Raw genomic sequence first — 18832 nt, 5'->3', positions numbered from 1 at the left:
ATGAGTCGTGTGATATTTATAAAGCTAGGTTTAACTACAATTCCAGTTCCTTTAACATGGTTTATATATAATTTTAATTTTATAAGAGAATTTATTCAAATGTTTTAAAATTTTAATTATTGATGTAAAATTAATTTTTTTTGTTGATTCTTAACGTAAAACCTCTGTATTAAATGTCTTGCGCAGATGAAGGAGATGCAAATCCAAATGCAGCAGCAGCATATAGATCAGCACTGTTCCATATATGGATCACGCGTGCTTCAGAATTGCGCTTTGGTCCATCCATCTTTGTCAATCATCAGGCAGCATCATCCAAGCTTCACCAAACTGGTATTGTTACTGAGTATCAACAGCAGTTTGAAACTCTTTCGAATCGCGTTAACGGTATGAGTCCTGAATCCAATTAAAATTGAATGAAAAATAGACAAAAACTCAACCAACCGATTCCGGGTGGGTCACTCACACCTCTACCCATAAGACTGAACTTAAAAGAACTTAATCAGTATAAGTAAATCACCAAAAGCATGTTTCTAATAAAAACGAACCATTACAAGTTGAACCAAGGTTGTACATCCAACCTGGAAAGAAAAACCTCTACCAAAATAAAACCTTGAGATTTTTTCAACGTAACTCCTATCTTAATGCAAATATGTCATCATAAATGTGGTCACAGCATCCCATCTAGAACCAAGGTTGTACATGCAACCTGGAAAGAAAAAACCTCTACTAAAATATAGCCTTTAGATTTTTTCAATTTAAAAATTCATCCGAATATCATATTATATATCAGGTTTAATAAGAGCACAGTTCAAATCACAGGGTAAGTCTATCCAACGGTTTCACTGCTGCAACCCCCTTACTGAGTTCCAGTCTAGAGTATTTTTCGTATGTAACCCCGGCAGCTTTGTGGAACTTCAGTATCATATCCGCACAATCCCTACAATATTACAGTTAGCATAAATAGAAACCAACCAAAATTTTAAAAATGAAAAAGAAAAAGACAGAAAAAAGAGTACCTGATCTTTGAAACTTCATAACGTGCTTGTTTGTGAAGTAGTGGGAGTCCATGGAAGTTTATCCAACGGTTTCACTGCTGCAACCCTACTGAGTTCCTGTCTAGAGTATTTTTCATATATAACCTTCAACTTTCCAACCCCGGCAGCTTTGTGGAACTTCAGTATCATATCCGCACAATCCCTACAATATTACGGTTAGCATAAATAGAAACCAACCTAAATTTTAAAAATGAAAAAGAAAAAGGCAGAAAAAAGAGTACCTGATCTGTGAAACTTCATAACGTGCATGTTTGTGAAGTAGTGGGGTCCATGGTGGAGTTATTTGCAAAGTACATCGTGCAACATAGAGAGCTGATGCACAAAGTAATGAAGGCTTGAATGCCAAAGCTTCGTATTCAACTAAGCATAGGTCGACCAGAAAGAATGCCATGTGCTCAAGCTGGAAAAATAAATTGCAGACAAAATGTTAGAAATCATACTTAATGTCCAGCATAGAAGCAATGACATTACACTTCTCATCCAAACTGATTGATTATCCTTCATGCCTAGAAGCAATATCAATTTGATAAACTAAAATTTGTACAATCAACAATCTGCAAGATAGTATATAGTACGAACATGCATGTTGAACTACATACCTTTTTATCTGATTGCGCAGCCTTTAGAAACCTCACCATAAAAACATAAGGAGTAGGAGCATTAAGACGGAACTTTAATTTTCTAAGAATAAGTTTTTCCTGTACAGAATACCACAAAACACTTTAGAATATAAATTTAAGTAATCAAACACCAGCAAAATTTTAGAATTATCTGATCAATCTGAATTAGCTGAATGAAAATTTCACCAATTATATTTTATGAATTTGCTAAGTCATTCATTAATGCGTAACTATGCAAAGAAATGTATCAAGATCAGTCTTAAACATGAGGATTGAAAGGGAGAAGTGTCATAAGAAAGGCTTAATAAGCACTGCATACCATTCCAAGCATTTGATCTCTGGTATATGACTCCGCTGAGATGCTAATTAAATCTTTGACCTGGAACAGACAAGACAAAAAGAAGTTATCAAGGTAGAGCATGTCATCTTTTCTTCAACAATAAATGCTTAAAAATCCCTTCTTACCCTAGGATGCCAAAAATCCTCATACTTTGAGGCAAGTAAAAGTGCTGTAAGGCCAACTAACTGCATATCGGTCTTTTTGATAGTCACTAGGGAAAGATATTGATCCAACAACGTAACAGTGAGATACAGTGTCTCTGGCATCAAATCAAATTTGAAGTGTACCTAAAATAGTCATAATGATAGGTAAAAAAGTGACAATATAAGTCATCAGTAGAACAATAGATAAAGGAAAGGGCATGGAGAAAGAAAAGCCATCTGAAGGATGATGAAAATCATTTATTTACTTCAATAAGCCAGTTGATCAAAATGCCCCGCAAATGAGGTGAAATGTCTGTCTGAATTGACATGTAATTTGCTAGAAGTGGATTATGTGCCTGCAGTTGAAAACAATTTTAAAATAGATAAAAACATTAGTTTAGTTTAGAGAATAAAGATAAAATTGTAATATAATTTGTATACATGAGAAATCCAGAGGTTTCATGATTAATAAAGATAAAATGTAATATAAATTTGTATAGACAAGAAAGCCTGTTGAATTCAGAGAAAATGAAGATGGTAACTGATTTTATTAGCCCACTCAATAATGGAGTACAAGTGTATTTATAAGCACAGCTGACATAACAAACTTAACTGTCTACAAACTACCCAGTAGGAAGTTGAGTAACTGTTCCTTTATACTATACTCACAAAAGCCAGTGGTATCATGATTACACCAAGGAAGTGACAAAATCAGTTAAACAATGACAGAAGTTGAACTAGGTTGTGACATCTCTGTATGATAATGTGATAAAGTATCTTATCCAAGCATATGGGATTAATAGTAAAACATCAAAATAAAACTTGCAAACGATTCAAGAACCTCCAATATAGGATTCTTTTTTAAAAAAAAGTTGTGGACATTGTATTGAGTGTCAAGGTGTGTATTGGAAGTGTTGACTATGATAATTACTGCAAGATTGGAAAAATAGCATGTCAAGTTATTAAAAGAGCAACAGTGCTAAAATAATATGTCAAGTTATTAAATTATATTCAACACAATCAACTTTGGAGGGATGCATAGTCCTTCAAAGCTTACAAATATAAAATGTTAGCTGTAGAAAATTATTTACTAATTCTATAATTGGTGGAGCTATTGAAGCCTATAGTGAAATGGGAGGGAAATAGAAAGAGACAAGCATGTTCATAAAAGAAGAAATTTACTCAACTAGAAAAAAAGAAATGTATATCCCTGGTACTGTACATCTCTATTTTAAATTTAAATCAGTAACAAAGTGATAGTCATAAAAAAGAGCTGACATAAGCAAGATGAATATTACCTCAGTAACCCAATAGTACAGATATATGTCATCAATGTATTCAGAAACTTCAAGTTGATTGCATTCATTATCTATATTTGGTAGGTTATCCTGCTCTCGAACATCACCACTTTCCTTGAGAATCTGCAAAATAAGGGGCTACATGCCATTTAAATTTTTGGAAACTAAAATAGAGTTGTAGTTTCATGCATTGATCATCAACCTTAGATCCTTCAATTAATGAAGTTGTATATGATTTCCGGCGGAAGGATTTTTTCCTTGGAATTAACTCTAACAAATTTGTTGTCAGATTGCTCTCTCCAGATGGAAGACAACTTTGATTTGTATCATCAGAAACTGTCAAACTTTTCTCAGGAAGAGACAGAGAAACTGATTCCTTGTCCTGAGATGATGTCACAGTAGTTGATTCTAGATTTTTCTGAGCTGATAGGGATTTGTTCTGAGATGATGTTGCTGTCGTTGATTCTAATTTGTTCTGAGACAATCTGGATTTAGATTTTAAAGTCCTTTGAGCAGTGACAGCCTTGATTGTGGTCTTAACAATAGGCTGTAACAAACAAGGTAAAAAATCAGCTTCACACTGTATACACCAAATCTTAAAATCAAAATGTGGTGGAAGTTATTGACTGACAAGACAGTTCCTAATGTCATTAAATGAACCAAGCATTTAAAGCATGACATCAGTGCATATCAATCATATACATGTATGCATTAAAAGGTTTTCTGCTATATTTTACTTCAGCACACTACATTATGCAGTTCAGCCTTATTAATTACACAAGCATCACAAAGAAATTCCAAATAAAATGCAAAATAAGCACAGATATGAAATTCCAAAGAACTACTGCTGCACCAACAGTGTTATCAAATAGCGGTTATGGCGGCGCCATGGCGGTCTGGCGTCGCAAATTTTCGGAAAAAACGCCACCAAATAGCGGTGGCGTTGTGGGTTGCGGATGGCGGCCGCCATAGCCATGGCGTTCGTCGCAGAATCGCATTAATGGCGGAATAGCACCTTTTTTTTTGTTTTTTGCGCGATAGGTGTTGGGCTGACCCAACCCAACCCTACCCGAGATTCTATTGCAAAAGCGCAGCACACAACAGCGAGCACGCACAGAACAAAGCACGAACAAAAAAGTCTCCAGTGCGACCAGCAGCACGACGACGACGAACGGCAGCGACGCATGCGAGGACGACACACGAGCCACGACGCACGGTACCGACAAACGGGCGACGTTGACGGCAGCTTCAGTGGTGCGTTTTTTTTTTGTTGTTTTTTTCTGTTTGACACCCATTTTTTATGTCTAGAGCTTTTTTTTCCTTTTTCTATTTGACACCTTTTTTTATTTTTGACACCCATTTTTTTTTTGTTTGACACCACGTTTTTTAGTTTATTTGAATGCAATCCATTGTTTTTTTCAATTTGAATGAGTTTATTTGGTGTTGGTACTTGGTTATTTATAATTATATATATGTATATTTTTTTTTTGTCCGTCATGACGTCCGCCATTTCCGCTACACCATCCGCCATATTTTTATGGCGGATTTTTGGCTTTCCGCCATGAACCGTCATCCGCCATTAACAACATTGTGCACCAATCTGTTAGGAAGTCCCACATCGCCTGTCCCAGTTTTTGATGTGCAACTTATATATCTGTTGGGCAACTTCACTTAGTATCAATTGGTTTTAAGTTGAAATCTAACACAATTAATCAAATAAAGCAACAACAGACAGCAAAGTAAAGCCAACATACCTTGGTGGACTTCCTTGAGGATGCATGTAAAACATTAGGTTGAACCCTGCATCACACGTGAATTGTATTGTATGAAATGAGAAATTAATAACTAGAAATCTCATCCTCTAAATTATCAATTGATTATTAAAATCTCTTATCAAAGAGAATTGGTTGTTAATGATGAGCATAAACAGGCATTCAGCTATAAATAGAAACAATTATAATGATTTCCTATTTAATAGATTCCGTAGATTTATCATCTGCCTGTCTTCTTGTGGTCTAAGGTCCAATATCCTTATTGTCCTATATTCTTCTAAAATCTAAATAAAATAAAATAAAAAATCAAATCTCAGCACATAGTAGGGTTATTGCATGAGGGAACATGTTAGGGGCAGGTATGACAGTTATTGGTAGAAAGTAGCAGTAATTCAATATCAGAATGTGTAAAAATGTCATTAGAAGTTGTGTATTATTAGTAAATGTTCAATGTGTGTGTAATAGGGTGAATAGAAAAGATACGTGTGTTTTCTTCTGTGTAGAAGTTTGTGAAATTAGGGACAGCAAATATCAATCATTCATGTTCCTTCACCTAACAGCTTAAACGTATGACAGATATATCCTCACATCTAATATCAACCTGAAATTTGTAATAACCAAGCTTCCACGTGTGCATTTATACAAAGGTCAAGGTGTAGAAAAATTTATAACTTTTGGGTGAAAAAGGAGACACATTTATTTGATGGAGAATACAAAAAACAAAAATGAAAGAAAATGAGATCTGGAAGAAAACCAGGGACCTAAAAGTGTAATAAAAATGGTAATACAGAAGTGTAAAATTCTGCAGAACAAAGAGTCAAATTCTTTTCAATTTAAGAATATAGTGTTGATGCAGCTAATTAGCATCAATTTTCTAGACATTACCTCATAATTTTCTAGGCTAACTTGCTAGATTCCCCAGTTTTGCAACTTGAAGACTCATCAAACAGATACAATGTACCAGAAGTGCACAATTTACATAGAGGAGCAGGAACTAGCTAATGATATGATTAATTATCACTTACATTTGAACAAAACCATCACTCACTCGATACTTCCATAAATGGCTTCTTGAGTTAATCAGTTGGGAACTATCTCTTCTGTTTGTGGTTGCCTTAGCTGAAATCAGTAGTATATTAAGTTTAATTAGCATAGCATAGGTCAATTCATTGGCATTTACAAAGTGACTATCTAAAGTCGCAGCTTCTTACTGGGGAGACCACTTTGGCCTTTTGCTGTTTGAGAACTTCTAACATTTTCCTATAAGGAAGTAAAGTGGAATTATAAGAAATGGAAAAAGATTTTGAAAAAAATAAATAAAAGGAAAAATATATGGCAATTTGAATAAGCCCAACTATATGGAGGTAAAAATATTTTATTGCCACTGTCCACCACCAGAAAGAATAATAAGATTATATTACCTTTGTGTTACTCGTATCTTCCCTGCTTACCCTCCTCAATACTGGTAAAGACTTCCTTGATGAGCTTGAAAGAGACAAGTTGTGGTTTCAGTTTACAGTTTATTCATAAAACTCACTTGAATCAACAAAATGGAATATAAAAAAACCTTGTAGCAATAGGCTTCCTTGTAAACCTACAAAAAAAAAAAAAGAAAAACAATTGCAATATAATTTATGTAATGAAGTGCTTGGAACCATAAAAATCAACCATTAATAACTTCAATTCCCAATTAAATGTGAGATAAACAAGAGACAGGATTAATAACTTCAATTCCCAATTAAATGTGAGATAAACAAGAGACAGGATCCCAAGTACCTGTCCTTTGTGGCATTAACTGATTGGCCTCCATTTGTATTATTCTTCTGATCATCTAAAGGGGAAAAAGATATCTAAATGATATTCTAAATATACAAACCACAATAAAATATTAAGAGGAAATTAGTCACCTCTATTGAGTGCATCTAACTGAACAACACTTTTCCTTGTATATCTTTGCACCCTTCCCTGATTTGAACAAGAAAAGTGATCAGTGCTTCATAATTGTGTAGACCCAAAGAAGTTTAAATTGTTAATATTCTAACTGAACATCACATTATATGATTCCTTTTGCAAGAAAAAAGAAGGACAAGTTGTACCAAGTTAATGCTTCCAAATGGTAGGAAATGATTCAAGAGCCAACTTGTTGACTTGAAAAAAAGTGATTCTATGATGCGGCTATTTTTAAGAGCTTTGGAAAAGCAGAAAAGCAACTTATTTCCAAAAAAATCAGACATAATTATATATTTTAAAATATCTTTATAAACAAACTGAGATAAAATAGAAGTGTGAAGTTAGGGTTCAGTTCATATATGCTATTATATGCTTGGGTGCCAATAAATCAAGCTGCTCTGAAACCAGACTTCTCACCACCAACCAGCTCCAAAAGTTTATGCTGTATATATGATAATGATTATTAGCTAGAACAAGTGGTTCATTTATTTAAGGAAAAGTTTCCTAACCTATCATAATAAAGATCTTGGTGAGTGTTTGGTTCAACTTATTTTGGAGAAATAATCGATTATTTTTACCAGCTTCCTAAGAGAGCTTTTGAAAAAACAAGGGATTATTTCTTCAGATTTAAACTAAACCAAATATGCTATTAGTTTCAAACCACATACTTAAGGCATTCTTGTTTTTTTGCAGGAAATGGAGAAAGTGAATTTTGTATATCCGTTTCAAACCTACAACTAGATTAAAAATGCTATGACCAGATATGTTTGCTTGCTCTCTTAAAGAAAAGATGCCAAGGCCAAGGGGAACATAGAAAAGAAAAAATCCAAAAATAGATGAACAGCATATAAATATAAACAATTTACCTGGAGAACCACACCCATCAAGATTAATTGTTTTGTAGGACTTCTTTTCACTTTTTATGTTTTTATACAAGACACCTTATTGATTATATAAACAAAGTTCCATTCATTGAGTCATTTAAGGGTATTAAGAAAATTAACTAACACCAGTAAAAAGAGTATCCATTTACATAAACAACTGACTAAGTAAAAAAAACATGGGCTAAACAGAAAATTGGAATACCTATGAGTTAATCAACTGGTTTACATACCGTGAAGGATTTCCTCAAAGATACACCCGCTATTTTGGAACTTGAACCTGCAGGAACCCTAGAAAGGCACATAAGACATAAAATCAAATAACGAAGCAATCATTAGAGGAAATAAAGACAGAATTAATATGCTATCTAATTCAAGCAATTGTAAAGAACATTGCATCAATCTCTGCTTGAGATGAAGCACCACGACAAGATAAGTTTCTATTACGTGAAGCATCTATAGAGATTGAATTTTCTTTTAATCTCGAAGGTCCACATAAATATGAAAGTTGCTAAAATATAAAACCATTCATGTGTTTTCATCCAAAAGCTTAAGTATCTGGGAGAGTTGGTTCTGCATAGTATCAACATCTCTATGACTATCTCTAATCTCTACTGTAAAGGTACAAATCCTTGTTGCTCCCATTCTTCTAAAGGAATGTTAAGTTTCAACACAAGGTAAGGTGGGCTTGTACATTGTCCACTCATCAAGACTAAAGGTCCCTAGTGTGAGGAGAAGGTGAGTTAAATTACTTAAATATAACATCATTCATTTGCTTTTACCCATTAGATTAAGTGTTTTGGAAATTATATTAGATAGAAGGACAAAGACAGAATAGACGGATTAATCATCATCTAAATTCGACATGATTTGATGTGCTTTCAAGACTAAAAGTCCCTTGTGTGAAAGGGCATGTTAAATTAAATATAATATCATTCATGTGCATTCACCTATCAACTTAGGTAGTTCAGTAATGCCCTTTGTTGAAAATAGAGGAATTAGATAGGAAGGACAAAAGGATAGAATAAAGTACTTAATAGTCTAAAACAGACATAACTTGATGTTATATACAAAATAACCCCTACTTATGCTAATACTAGACTCCTAATCCTAATTAAATAAGAAAACAGATTATGAATGAAATATGAAAATTACTTCTAAGGGATCATTTAATATACTAAAAATAATTAAGATACAAGAATGATGTTATAAGATATTTGTTGGCCCCTCAAGCCAAAGCTAACTAAGCTTTGAGCCTGTTAGTTGTTACATTTAACAAGAAAATTAAAAATGATGTGCCAAAATGGAGTTGAACAGGCTTAGGCTACTACATTTGAGACAGAGCAAGACGAAAACAGGATTAGGCCAGACATTTTCTAGACTGATGGAAAGAAGAACATATGGATGTAACCAAACAAGAAAAATCTGTTGTCCAATGGAGCCACATAGTAATGGGAAGGTGGTGAATTGGGGCAAGGGATGGATACAACCAGAGTAAATAGGTTAAACAAAGTTCATATCACATGTGATTGTGAGAAAGGTTGACTGTGAGGTTCATAGAATGTGGGATTGGGCCTAACTCAACTCCAAAAGCTAACTCATAGGGTGAGGGTTGTCCACCCCTTATATACTTTATCTTGACACTAGCCAATGTGGTACTTAGGTTTTTCCAATACACCCCTTCACACCTAGCACTTTTGGGCTTGATGCATGGATAATACGGTGGGTGGCCCTTTTGATGGATCAAGGATAAGCTCTAATATCATCTTAGAATGCGGATTTGAGTCTAACTCAACCCCAAAAGTTAGCTCATAGGATGAAGGTTGTCCACCACTTATATACTCTATCTTTGCACTATCTCTAGGCGATGTGAAACTTGGAGTTTTCCCAATAGAGGTGATACAAAATACTTTTATAAACCCCTATTTTATACCATACTAGACTCTTAATCCTAATTAAATTAAATAAGGAAAAAATCCATGAAACACGAAATTGAAAACCATAACCACTCTAAGATACAGTAGAAATATTATGAGAAATTTTCTACATATATTCTAACAAAATCAAAGGTGAAAATGTTTAGGTTGCCACTAGATATTAAAGAGTAATCTATCAGAATATTCCAAAACAAAACATTTCACAAAAGAATGCCATTAATAGTTAGTCTCTATATCAGCTGATATGTGCAAAAAACAAATATATGCGTCTCTTTTATAAATGTATAGCTGTACAAAATAAGTTGAGTTTCAAAAATAACTTGCAAATCCTATTAAAACAGTGAAATACTACCACCTCCCTTCTAACTTTCTCTCTATCCTGCATAAAGAAGATTCTTACTTCATTTTTGAGCTGGCAATGCCAACAGCTGTTGTGAAGTTTTCTTGAACATTGCTTACATCAGCCAATGTCTTTCTCACATTTGTATTTCCTAATAAAAGGCAGAATAAATGAAAATAAGGAGTGTGTAATACCACATATTTGTCAAAATTTTAACAAGAAATGAGTTCAGTTAATACTTACCAGGTCCAGAAGTACCATATTTGCCACTACTTCTATCCATACTTTTTTTGAGACCGCCCTTCACCATTAAAGTTGCATAATAGTTATACATATAGAGTGTAAGCAAGGACAGACTCAAGAATACAAAATAAATCCACATTTTCCAAGTATTTACAGATTGTTAGAGCATTCAGAAAGTATTAGAAGTTTAGAATGTTTATTACCTTTGGATTACTGGTGCTATTAAGAATAACCCCTTTGTTAGCTACCACGGCTGTTGTGAATTTTTCTTGAGCATTGCTTACATCAGCTAATGCCTTTCTCACATTTGTACTTCCTACTAAAAGCCAGAATAAGTGAAAATGAGAAGTGTGTAATGCCACATAATTTTCAAAATTTTAACAAGAAATGAGTTCAGTTAATACTTACCAGAAGTACCATATTTGCCACTACTTTTATCCATACTTTTTTTGAGACCGCCCTTCACCATTAAAGTTGCATATATGGAGTGTAAGCAAGGACAGACTCAAGAATACAAAATATATGGACATTTTCCAAGTATTCACAGATTGTTAGAGCATTCAGAAAGTATTAGAAATTTAGAATGTTTATTACCTTTGGACTACTGGTGCTATTAAGAATAACCCTTTTGTTAGCTACCACAGTACTCCTGCATAAATTGTAAAAAGAGGAGAGAGAATACAGAGATAGATCACTACAGTGCTTTTACATATTTCAGGAATATATGGAACATCTACAGGAAATGAATATCATTCGGGTATATGTTGTCATGGTTTCACAAAAACAACCATTTCAGACAATGACATGAAAAAACATAAAACAAGGCAGCAGCTTTGGACTCCATCGTATATAAAAGACACAATCGTGGAACAAGCCTATTTAATTTGAACCACAAGAGGGTCTTAAAAACAAGTTTAATTCTCAAAGCCAGTAAACTAAACTCCCTTCCATTGCTGCAACGAAACTAGAGGGCTTCCTTATTTATCTAATATCTCAAAAAAGCAAACAATTAACCAAAACCACCTTGACATCAGAGGATTTTACTCTTTTTCCACAATTTCAGCACCTAATAACAACTCGTGAAGCATAAATCACATCATTTGAAGTCAACAAAGGCACCATACCTTGCAGTTGCACTTGCACCTGCTCCTCTTGCATATGTCCTAAAGAAACAATCAACATTAGTTCTACAAAACATATATTTACTGTACATTCTCAATCACACACAAAAAACAAAAATACTCACATATTCCCATCACCAACTTTAGTCCGGTCAATTTCTGAAAAAACCTTGAAGTTCCTACCACCCACTGTTTCAATATACATATACATATTAAATCACCAAAAACATATAAAATAGTAATAATCTAAATAATCAGTCTGATACATAACCCTTCAAATCCAAAAAGAAAAATAAAACAGAAAAATTCAAACAAATTAATAAATAAATAAAATATGTAAAATATACCACTTGGACGAGATTGGCCACCGCCAACAGAGGCTCGAGTTGAGCCCACCCTAGATTTTCCCTGAAACATGCAAGAACCGTACAAGAATCAAACTAAGCGTTTTACAGTTTAGGGTTTAAGCAAAAATCGAAGGTTAAAACCTCGTGAAGAATCATAACAGGGTCATGCGAAATTTGAAAATCAGAGGAGAAGGAGGGTTTTTTTTTGTGAAATAATAGCAAGGTAAAAGAATGGAATAGCGAAAACTGGAATTAAACCCTACCGTGAGAGAAACCATTGAGGTATTGGTTTGGATCCGGTTCGAGAGCTTCGACGCAGAAAGGAAGAGGAAAAAGAGATTCAAAAAGAGTAGTCGTTGTTGCGACTGAATGAAAATTGAAAGCGGAGACGACCGCGCAGTGCCTTTTAGATTTTGAATCGACGTGCTTTTACATTCATGCCCTTCGGCCTTTGGCAAGCAAGGAAAAAAAAAGCTTTATAAAATGGTCCTTAGACTATACATTGAAGATCTAAAAAGAGTTTTACACTATCATTAAATTACTTAGTATGATAAATTTATTAATTTTTAAAATAATTATCTTTAAGTAATTCAAATGATAATTAATTATTTAATGACAGTGTAAAATAATTTTACATTGTGTATAGGCATTAAATTACTATTTTGTTTAGGTTATATAACATTTTTTTATCATTATGTTTTAATATATTTTCATTTTGGTATATTAAGTTTTAAAAATTTCATTTTATTTGTTTATATTTTTGAAAGTTTTATTTTGGTACATTAATTTTTAAAATTTGTATTTTTATCATTTCTTTCATTTTTAGTTAAAAATATTAGTTTTTCGTCAATATTTTAAATTTTAAAATAATTATTTATTTTAGTCACCATTCCTGTAAATTAATTATTTTACTTATATTTTAGTGCTCTATCAAAATTTAAAACATTGACAGAGTATTGTTTTTAATGAAAAACGAAAGAAATGATCAAAATGAAACTTTCAAAAACATAAAGAATCAAAATAAAATTTTTAAAACTTAATGTACCAAAATAAAAAAAAATACTAAAACATAATGGACTAAAAATAACATTTAGTATCTTATTTAAAAAGTTTCAAATGGTCATTTATCTTTTAAAAAGTTCACTTTGGTACCTCATCTATTTAAAAAGGATTCAAAATTGTCATTCAACTATTTAAATATATTCAAAATAATTTTTGATTTGATATTTAAACATTTTATTTGATAAAGGATCAAAATAAACTTTCCATAAAATGAAAGACCAAACTAAACAAAAAGAAATTGAGTTAAGTCTATCTAAACAAAATATCAAGTGAGTGGGAAACCTAAAGGAGAAGTTGGAGAATTGTTGCTTCGAGAGTGGTTTTTTTAGTACAAAAAGTTTTGTTGTATGAGTCTACAACAAGGTTATTGTCGGTTGTGTAGTGTAACATCCTCAATTTATGGATATTAGTGATAAACAATGAAGAAACCTCTTTTATGGAATAACTTTTATATTTAATAGTAAAAAGATACCCTTAGGCATTATCAAGAATAGATATTTTCTATTAAGAGCTAATATGAATACGATAATAGGATCCAAATGGGAGCCAAGGCCCACTAAGCCCACATGTGTGGACATCCTTTAAGTAGAGGAAGGAAGGGAGATTTAGAAGGAGAATGAAAAAAAAGGAAGGAAGATAAAGAGAAAAAGGAGAAGAAGGAAAAATAAAGAAGAAGAGGAAGAGGGAAAAGGAGCAAGGATCTAAAGACCCAATGCCCAAAGCTCAATTCTATGTGTTCTCAAAGGTAAGTGTTTTGCCCTTGTCCATCTGTATCCCTTGATTTGTTATTTTTCCCCTTTTGTAATCCTAAGCTTAAAGGTGTTAGGTTTTTATGCATTTTGAGTGATTGGGAGAGATTAAGAAATTGATTAAATGGTTTAAGCCTTTGAGGGATAGATTTTTTAATACAAGTGTTATGTGAGTGAATAACACACTTGGGTTACATTTACAAGGCCATGGAAAGAAAAATCGCTAGAATTTGCGAAGGTGTAGATCTGTCATGCTAGGTTAAGTCTTGGATTTTTTAGGCTTAGTCTTTGTGGTGCATAATGGAGTTTTAGGTTTAGGGGGCTTGAGGCTAAGCTTTAAATTTGTAAGGCTTGGCCTAAGAGGTGCATATTGGAGATTTAGCTTTAGGGGGCCTAAGGCTTAAGATCTATGAGGCTTGGCTTGTGAGATGCATATTGAAGATTTAGCTCTATAGGGATTAAGGTTAAAGCTTGGGATTTGTGAGGCTTGGCCTAAGAGGTGAATATTGGAGATTTAGCTCTAAGGGGCTTGAGGCTAAGCCTGGGGTTTGTGAGGCTTGGTCTGAGAGGTGTAGATTGGAGAATTAGCTCTAAGGAGCTTGAGGCTAAGCTTGGGATTTGTAAGGCCTAGACTAAGGAGTACAAATTTAAGGTTTTGGTTTCAGAGGTGCTAGGCTAAGTGTGGGACCTACATAATGGGATTTGAAGCTATGTGAGAGGTTGTGTAGAGCTTATGTATGTCTACTATGTTACTTATGTATGACATTTGAATTATTGTTGGAATGTTAAATTGGTACATAGTTATAAGGTTGTGATTATTCTATGACTTTTACTTATTGATGAGAACATTATATCATAGTGTTATTGAGATGTTTATACTTTGATATATTATTATTATTAAGGTTGTCTAGTGGTTGATGGAATATTGATGATGAATGATAATCTTGAATTGGAATCACCCCTATACGTTGAAAGGAGCTAGTTACATCCTTATGAAGATCTTTATTGAAAAAGATATACTTAGGATGGTGAGTTACACGCCAAAACTCCGACCCACTAATGCGACCTGGGGGTCTCACTTAGTGGGATATCTTTTTGAGTACTACTCCTATGTTTTGACTATGAATGACTTGTCAACGTATTGAGAACTACTTCTCAAGAGGGTTTAGTGACCCTTTTAACATATAAGGGATGGGTTATTGTGTAGATGGTTGATTGTTGAGATGTATTTGGATCCTAAGTCAAGCCATAAGGGATGGTGGGTAAGAAAGTGCATATCTAAGATTGTAGGGGATTCCAAGTATGATGTGTGGTTGGGAATATGAGGGGTGCATAAAAATGTCCCTTTGGTGTTGGGAATACGATGGGTGCACAGTTGGTGCACAAAATATTCTCATGTTGTTGGGGGATGCAGTGGGTGCACAAAAGACATTCATTTATCGTTGGTATATGATAGGTGCATAGTTGATGCACAATTATTTTTTATTATAGGTAGGCACAAAAATGAAGGTGCTCGATTGGCTCTTAACCTAATGTTGGGGTTTTCGTGGTGGCTAATAGGAATAAACTTATAAAATAGACAAGTGGGTGAATTCCTATAGATGTAAGGTCTCACAAACCTGCAGAGTCAAGTCAATACCCACCTTATCTATTTTCGATAAAACCACACTTCTTCCATAGAGATAATCAACTACATTGTTCTTCACATCACTTGGGTTTATTAAAGAACAAAGAGTCGATTATATTGCCATATATTCAATTGTTTGCAAAAGTAAAACTTCTTTAGAGACCTAGATAGTTGATTATGTACTAATGATAGTTGACTATTTGTCAGCTATTCTTAATTTTGAGAAACAAAGGCTCGATATAGTCTACTGTATCAACATATAGCCAATTATCCTGATGCAGAATTGAAACTTAGTGATTTTAAGAGCTAAGTTACAAATGTTTCAATTCTTGAAGGCTAACTAACATGGATCAATGCAATGCTAATCATTTTTTAGCATGTTGAATTACATATCCTAGTCTAAGATGCATGTATGCATGACTTCACACACATAATCAAGCACTTAATGAAATAACAAACATCCTAATCAAGACTAGTGTTCCAATATACAACTCATCATCAATAAAAACTAAGAGTTACAAGTCTTCATCAACTCTTCATGTCTACAATCGTTATCTCTAAACCACCTTCACCTTTAGTTTGTTGCGTAGAGATAGATGTGTTTGTTGGAGCATTAATTGCAACATCAAATGTTTGTCACCAACTTGTAAATTTATCTAATAAAGCATTATGTTTATCTTCCTTGATGGGCACTTCAAATCTTGCGTCAGAAAGGAAAATCAAATTTTGTACTGTGAAGTACATTGTTACTACTTTTGGGCGCACCCTTTAACGAAGTTAGTAGCTTCATCATTTGACTTCTCTCTTTCCCTTTTACTATTCTATACATCCTATGAAGAATATTCAGACACACCGTGCACAAAGGATCATAAACATAAAACATTAACTACTACATACTTCAATGCCTATCTACCATCGTCTGATCCATTAAATATAGACTCCACACTTTTCATATGTATGTGCTTTAGATTGAATTTTTAAATTTAATATTTATTTTCATCAAATCAAAATAATCAAGGGTTCTAATTCGTCTTATTCCTTAACAAAGTGCCACAAAGAAATGGTAAGGTAAAAAAAGTCTATTTAAGAGGTAGCTTATATTAGAAGAATCCTCATTACCCAAAATACTTTAGGTTAGAGCCAAACCTTTTCCATTTAAAAAAAGTGTCTATAAACACCTTCTTTAGTGGAGATGGCAACATGGTAGTATGTCCAAAATCCCTAAACAAAAGAGGAAAAAAACATAGGAAAACAATGAAGGGATTGTTGTTTTTGAAGTTAGAGTGAACACAACAGTTGTTGTGTGAGTCAAACAATAGTTGCTATTTTGGGTTTGAGCTTGGAGAGGCTTGTGCAACAATACTTGGGTGAGCTTAGAAAATACTAATGGAGTTTCCTTTGGAGGTTATTGAGGAGTGTTGAGCATGTGGAGGCTTTACAAGAAAGAATACCACTTATAAGGGTGCTTAGTCTTAGTGAAAAATCCTACAAGTGCATGTACTAGATGTAGCCTAGGTTAGATTGAACTAGTATAAATTTCTTATGTGTTGTATCCTTCCTTACTACTTCTCATGATTTTATGATTGTTACATATTCATATTGAGTTTTGAAAAACCACATCTTATAAAAGTATACCTCTAATATTTGATCAAAGATTTTTACAATTTTTTTTAAAACTTTCGAAGCAACATTTGCTTTCAATATACTAAAAAACCATAATCTATCAAAACAAAATTTGTCATTTATAAAACCACTTTTAGAAGAACTATAACATTGGTTTTAACTTGGAGTTTCCATATTAGATTATTTGTTTTATCCAGGTACTTAAGAAGGAAAGGGTTACTCCTAACCAAACTTTCGATTTCCAAGTAGTAGCTTAAGAAGATATAGTGAGAAGCAAATTTTTGTTAGTGCAGAAAAGACCAAGTTAGTTTGTGTGTCACTATTTAACCCCCATTTAGTGACCAACTAATTCACTTTAAAAGTCCCAAACAATACCACCTTATCAAACATCACACTCAACCTTTATGGCATAACAAGGAATAAACATTGGGAAAAAGGATCCCCTAGCCTTAAACCTTTAGTCACACCGAATTCCTCAATTGGGCTTCCATTAACTAGCATTGACATGATAGTTGTGGATAAGCATTCATGAATTTAAGACCGCCATTTATTTGAAAAACCCATCCACATCATCATGTAATTGAATCTAATCCATTAGACAAGTAACCACTCAAAGATCTCAATCATTAAATAAAAAATCAATAAATTGAATGGTATATAAAGGCACTACACTCATGGACAACTTATTACAAGGTTCATCTTAGGAGAGAGTCTTACATACACACAATCCCAACACGTCACTCTTGTAGACAATCACTCAAAAAATGACACCTCACAAAAATTAGAAATTAAAACTTAATTAATAGAATCTAAAATTAAAAGCATTTAAGTGTCGTCAAAGGTCGTCGCCAATAAGGGGGGAAATAGGCTGGATCACGTGTCGGGGGCCTACGACTCGGCCCATTTAAGTCTTGACTTAACCCTATTCATTTAGCAGAAAAACCTAGCTTATGCTTTTTAAAAAGCCTATTTAGTTACATAAGTTAGGTCATAAGCCTTAAGAAAAGCCTATTAAGCATGACAGATTGACCCATTTAGCAATAATATCTTATAATAAAAATATTTTACAATAAAAATAATATTATAATTACAAAATCATTTTAGTATTTTGACGATTTGAATCATTTTAATTAATGTTTGAAATATGTTAATTCGTATAAGTATAAATGGGTAGCCAGAATATGAATCATTTGCTTTTAGTGAAACATAAAAGACTCTCGTAATATGTTACATGTAATGTTTGTAGACAAATTTTGTTTATATCTTGTGGTTTAAAATTATCTTATTTTTAATGAAAATCTTTTAATTTTTTTAAAAATAATATTTTTTACACTTTTTTCTATGAAACATCTTTTAAATGTGCTAATGGGCCCAACAAACTTTTACAAAAACCAAACTCAAGCATAAACAATAGGCTCGTGATGGGCAACAAACCGAGACTTGAAGCTGTAAAAATATAAAACAGGTCATAGTGTTATACCAATTTTAGGTAGGCCCTATCCAGTCTAACCCATTTTCACCCCTACTTGTGAACACCCCATCACTCCACCACCTGCATCAAACATTCAAATCCATAAAGCTTGCATTCACTAAATTGTTGCAAGCATTTGGAAAATTTGGCAAGCAATTCCTAAATGGGAATATTCAAAATCAGAAAGCATAAGGAAAATTTCATCTGCAATCCCACAATCTAGGAAACAACCATATAATTATTTAAGGGAAAA

At 33.3% G+C, this 18832-nt stretch overlaps 1 protein-coding gene across 1 annotated transcript; it reads right to left on the bottom strand.

The window, feature by feature from the left end:
* Positions 1 to 513: 513 nt before the first annotated feature.
* Positions 514 to 12428, bottom strand: LOC100808850 (putative cyclin-B3-1). The gene is made up of 26 exons (XM_003530346.4): positions 12311 to 12428; positions 12048 to 12108; positions 11826 to 11889; positions 11704 to 11742; positions 11174 to 11228; positions 10988 to 11039; positions 10783 to 10898; positions 10580 to 10637; positions 10397 to 10487; positions 8293 to 8350; positions 7136 to 7193; positions 7005 to 7059; positions 6796 to 6822; positions 6650 to 6713; positions 6440 to 6488; positions 6254 to 6347; positions 5211 to 5256; positions 3659 to 4003; positions 3457 to 3579; positions 2425 to 2514; positions 2141 to 2302; positions 1995 to 2054; positions 1655 to 1753; positions 1277 to 1455; positions 1017 to 1197; positions 514 to 937 (listed from the first exon to the last, which is right to left on the bottom strand). Exons 1-25 carry the CDS (start codon positions 12323 to 12325, stop codon positions 1032 to 1034), a joined length of 2226 nt encoding a protein of 741 aa, XP_003530394.2. The 5' UTR covers positions 12326 to 12428; the 3' UTR covers positions 514 to 937; positions 1017 to 1031.
* Positions 12429 to 18832: the final 6404 nt, after the last annotated feature.

The sequence above is a fragment of the Glycine max genome, chromosome 8 (genome assembly GCF_000004515.6).
Source record: "Glycine max cultivar Williams 82 chromosome 8, Glycine_max_v4.0, whole genome shotgun sequence".
NCBI lineage: Eukaryota > Viridiplantae > Streptophyta > Magnoliopsida > Fabales > Fabaceae > Glycine > Glycine max.
The sequence above is the reverse complement of the archived record's forward strand: the minus strand, read 5'-3'. Positions and strand labels throughout refer to the sequence as shown.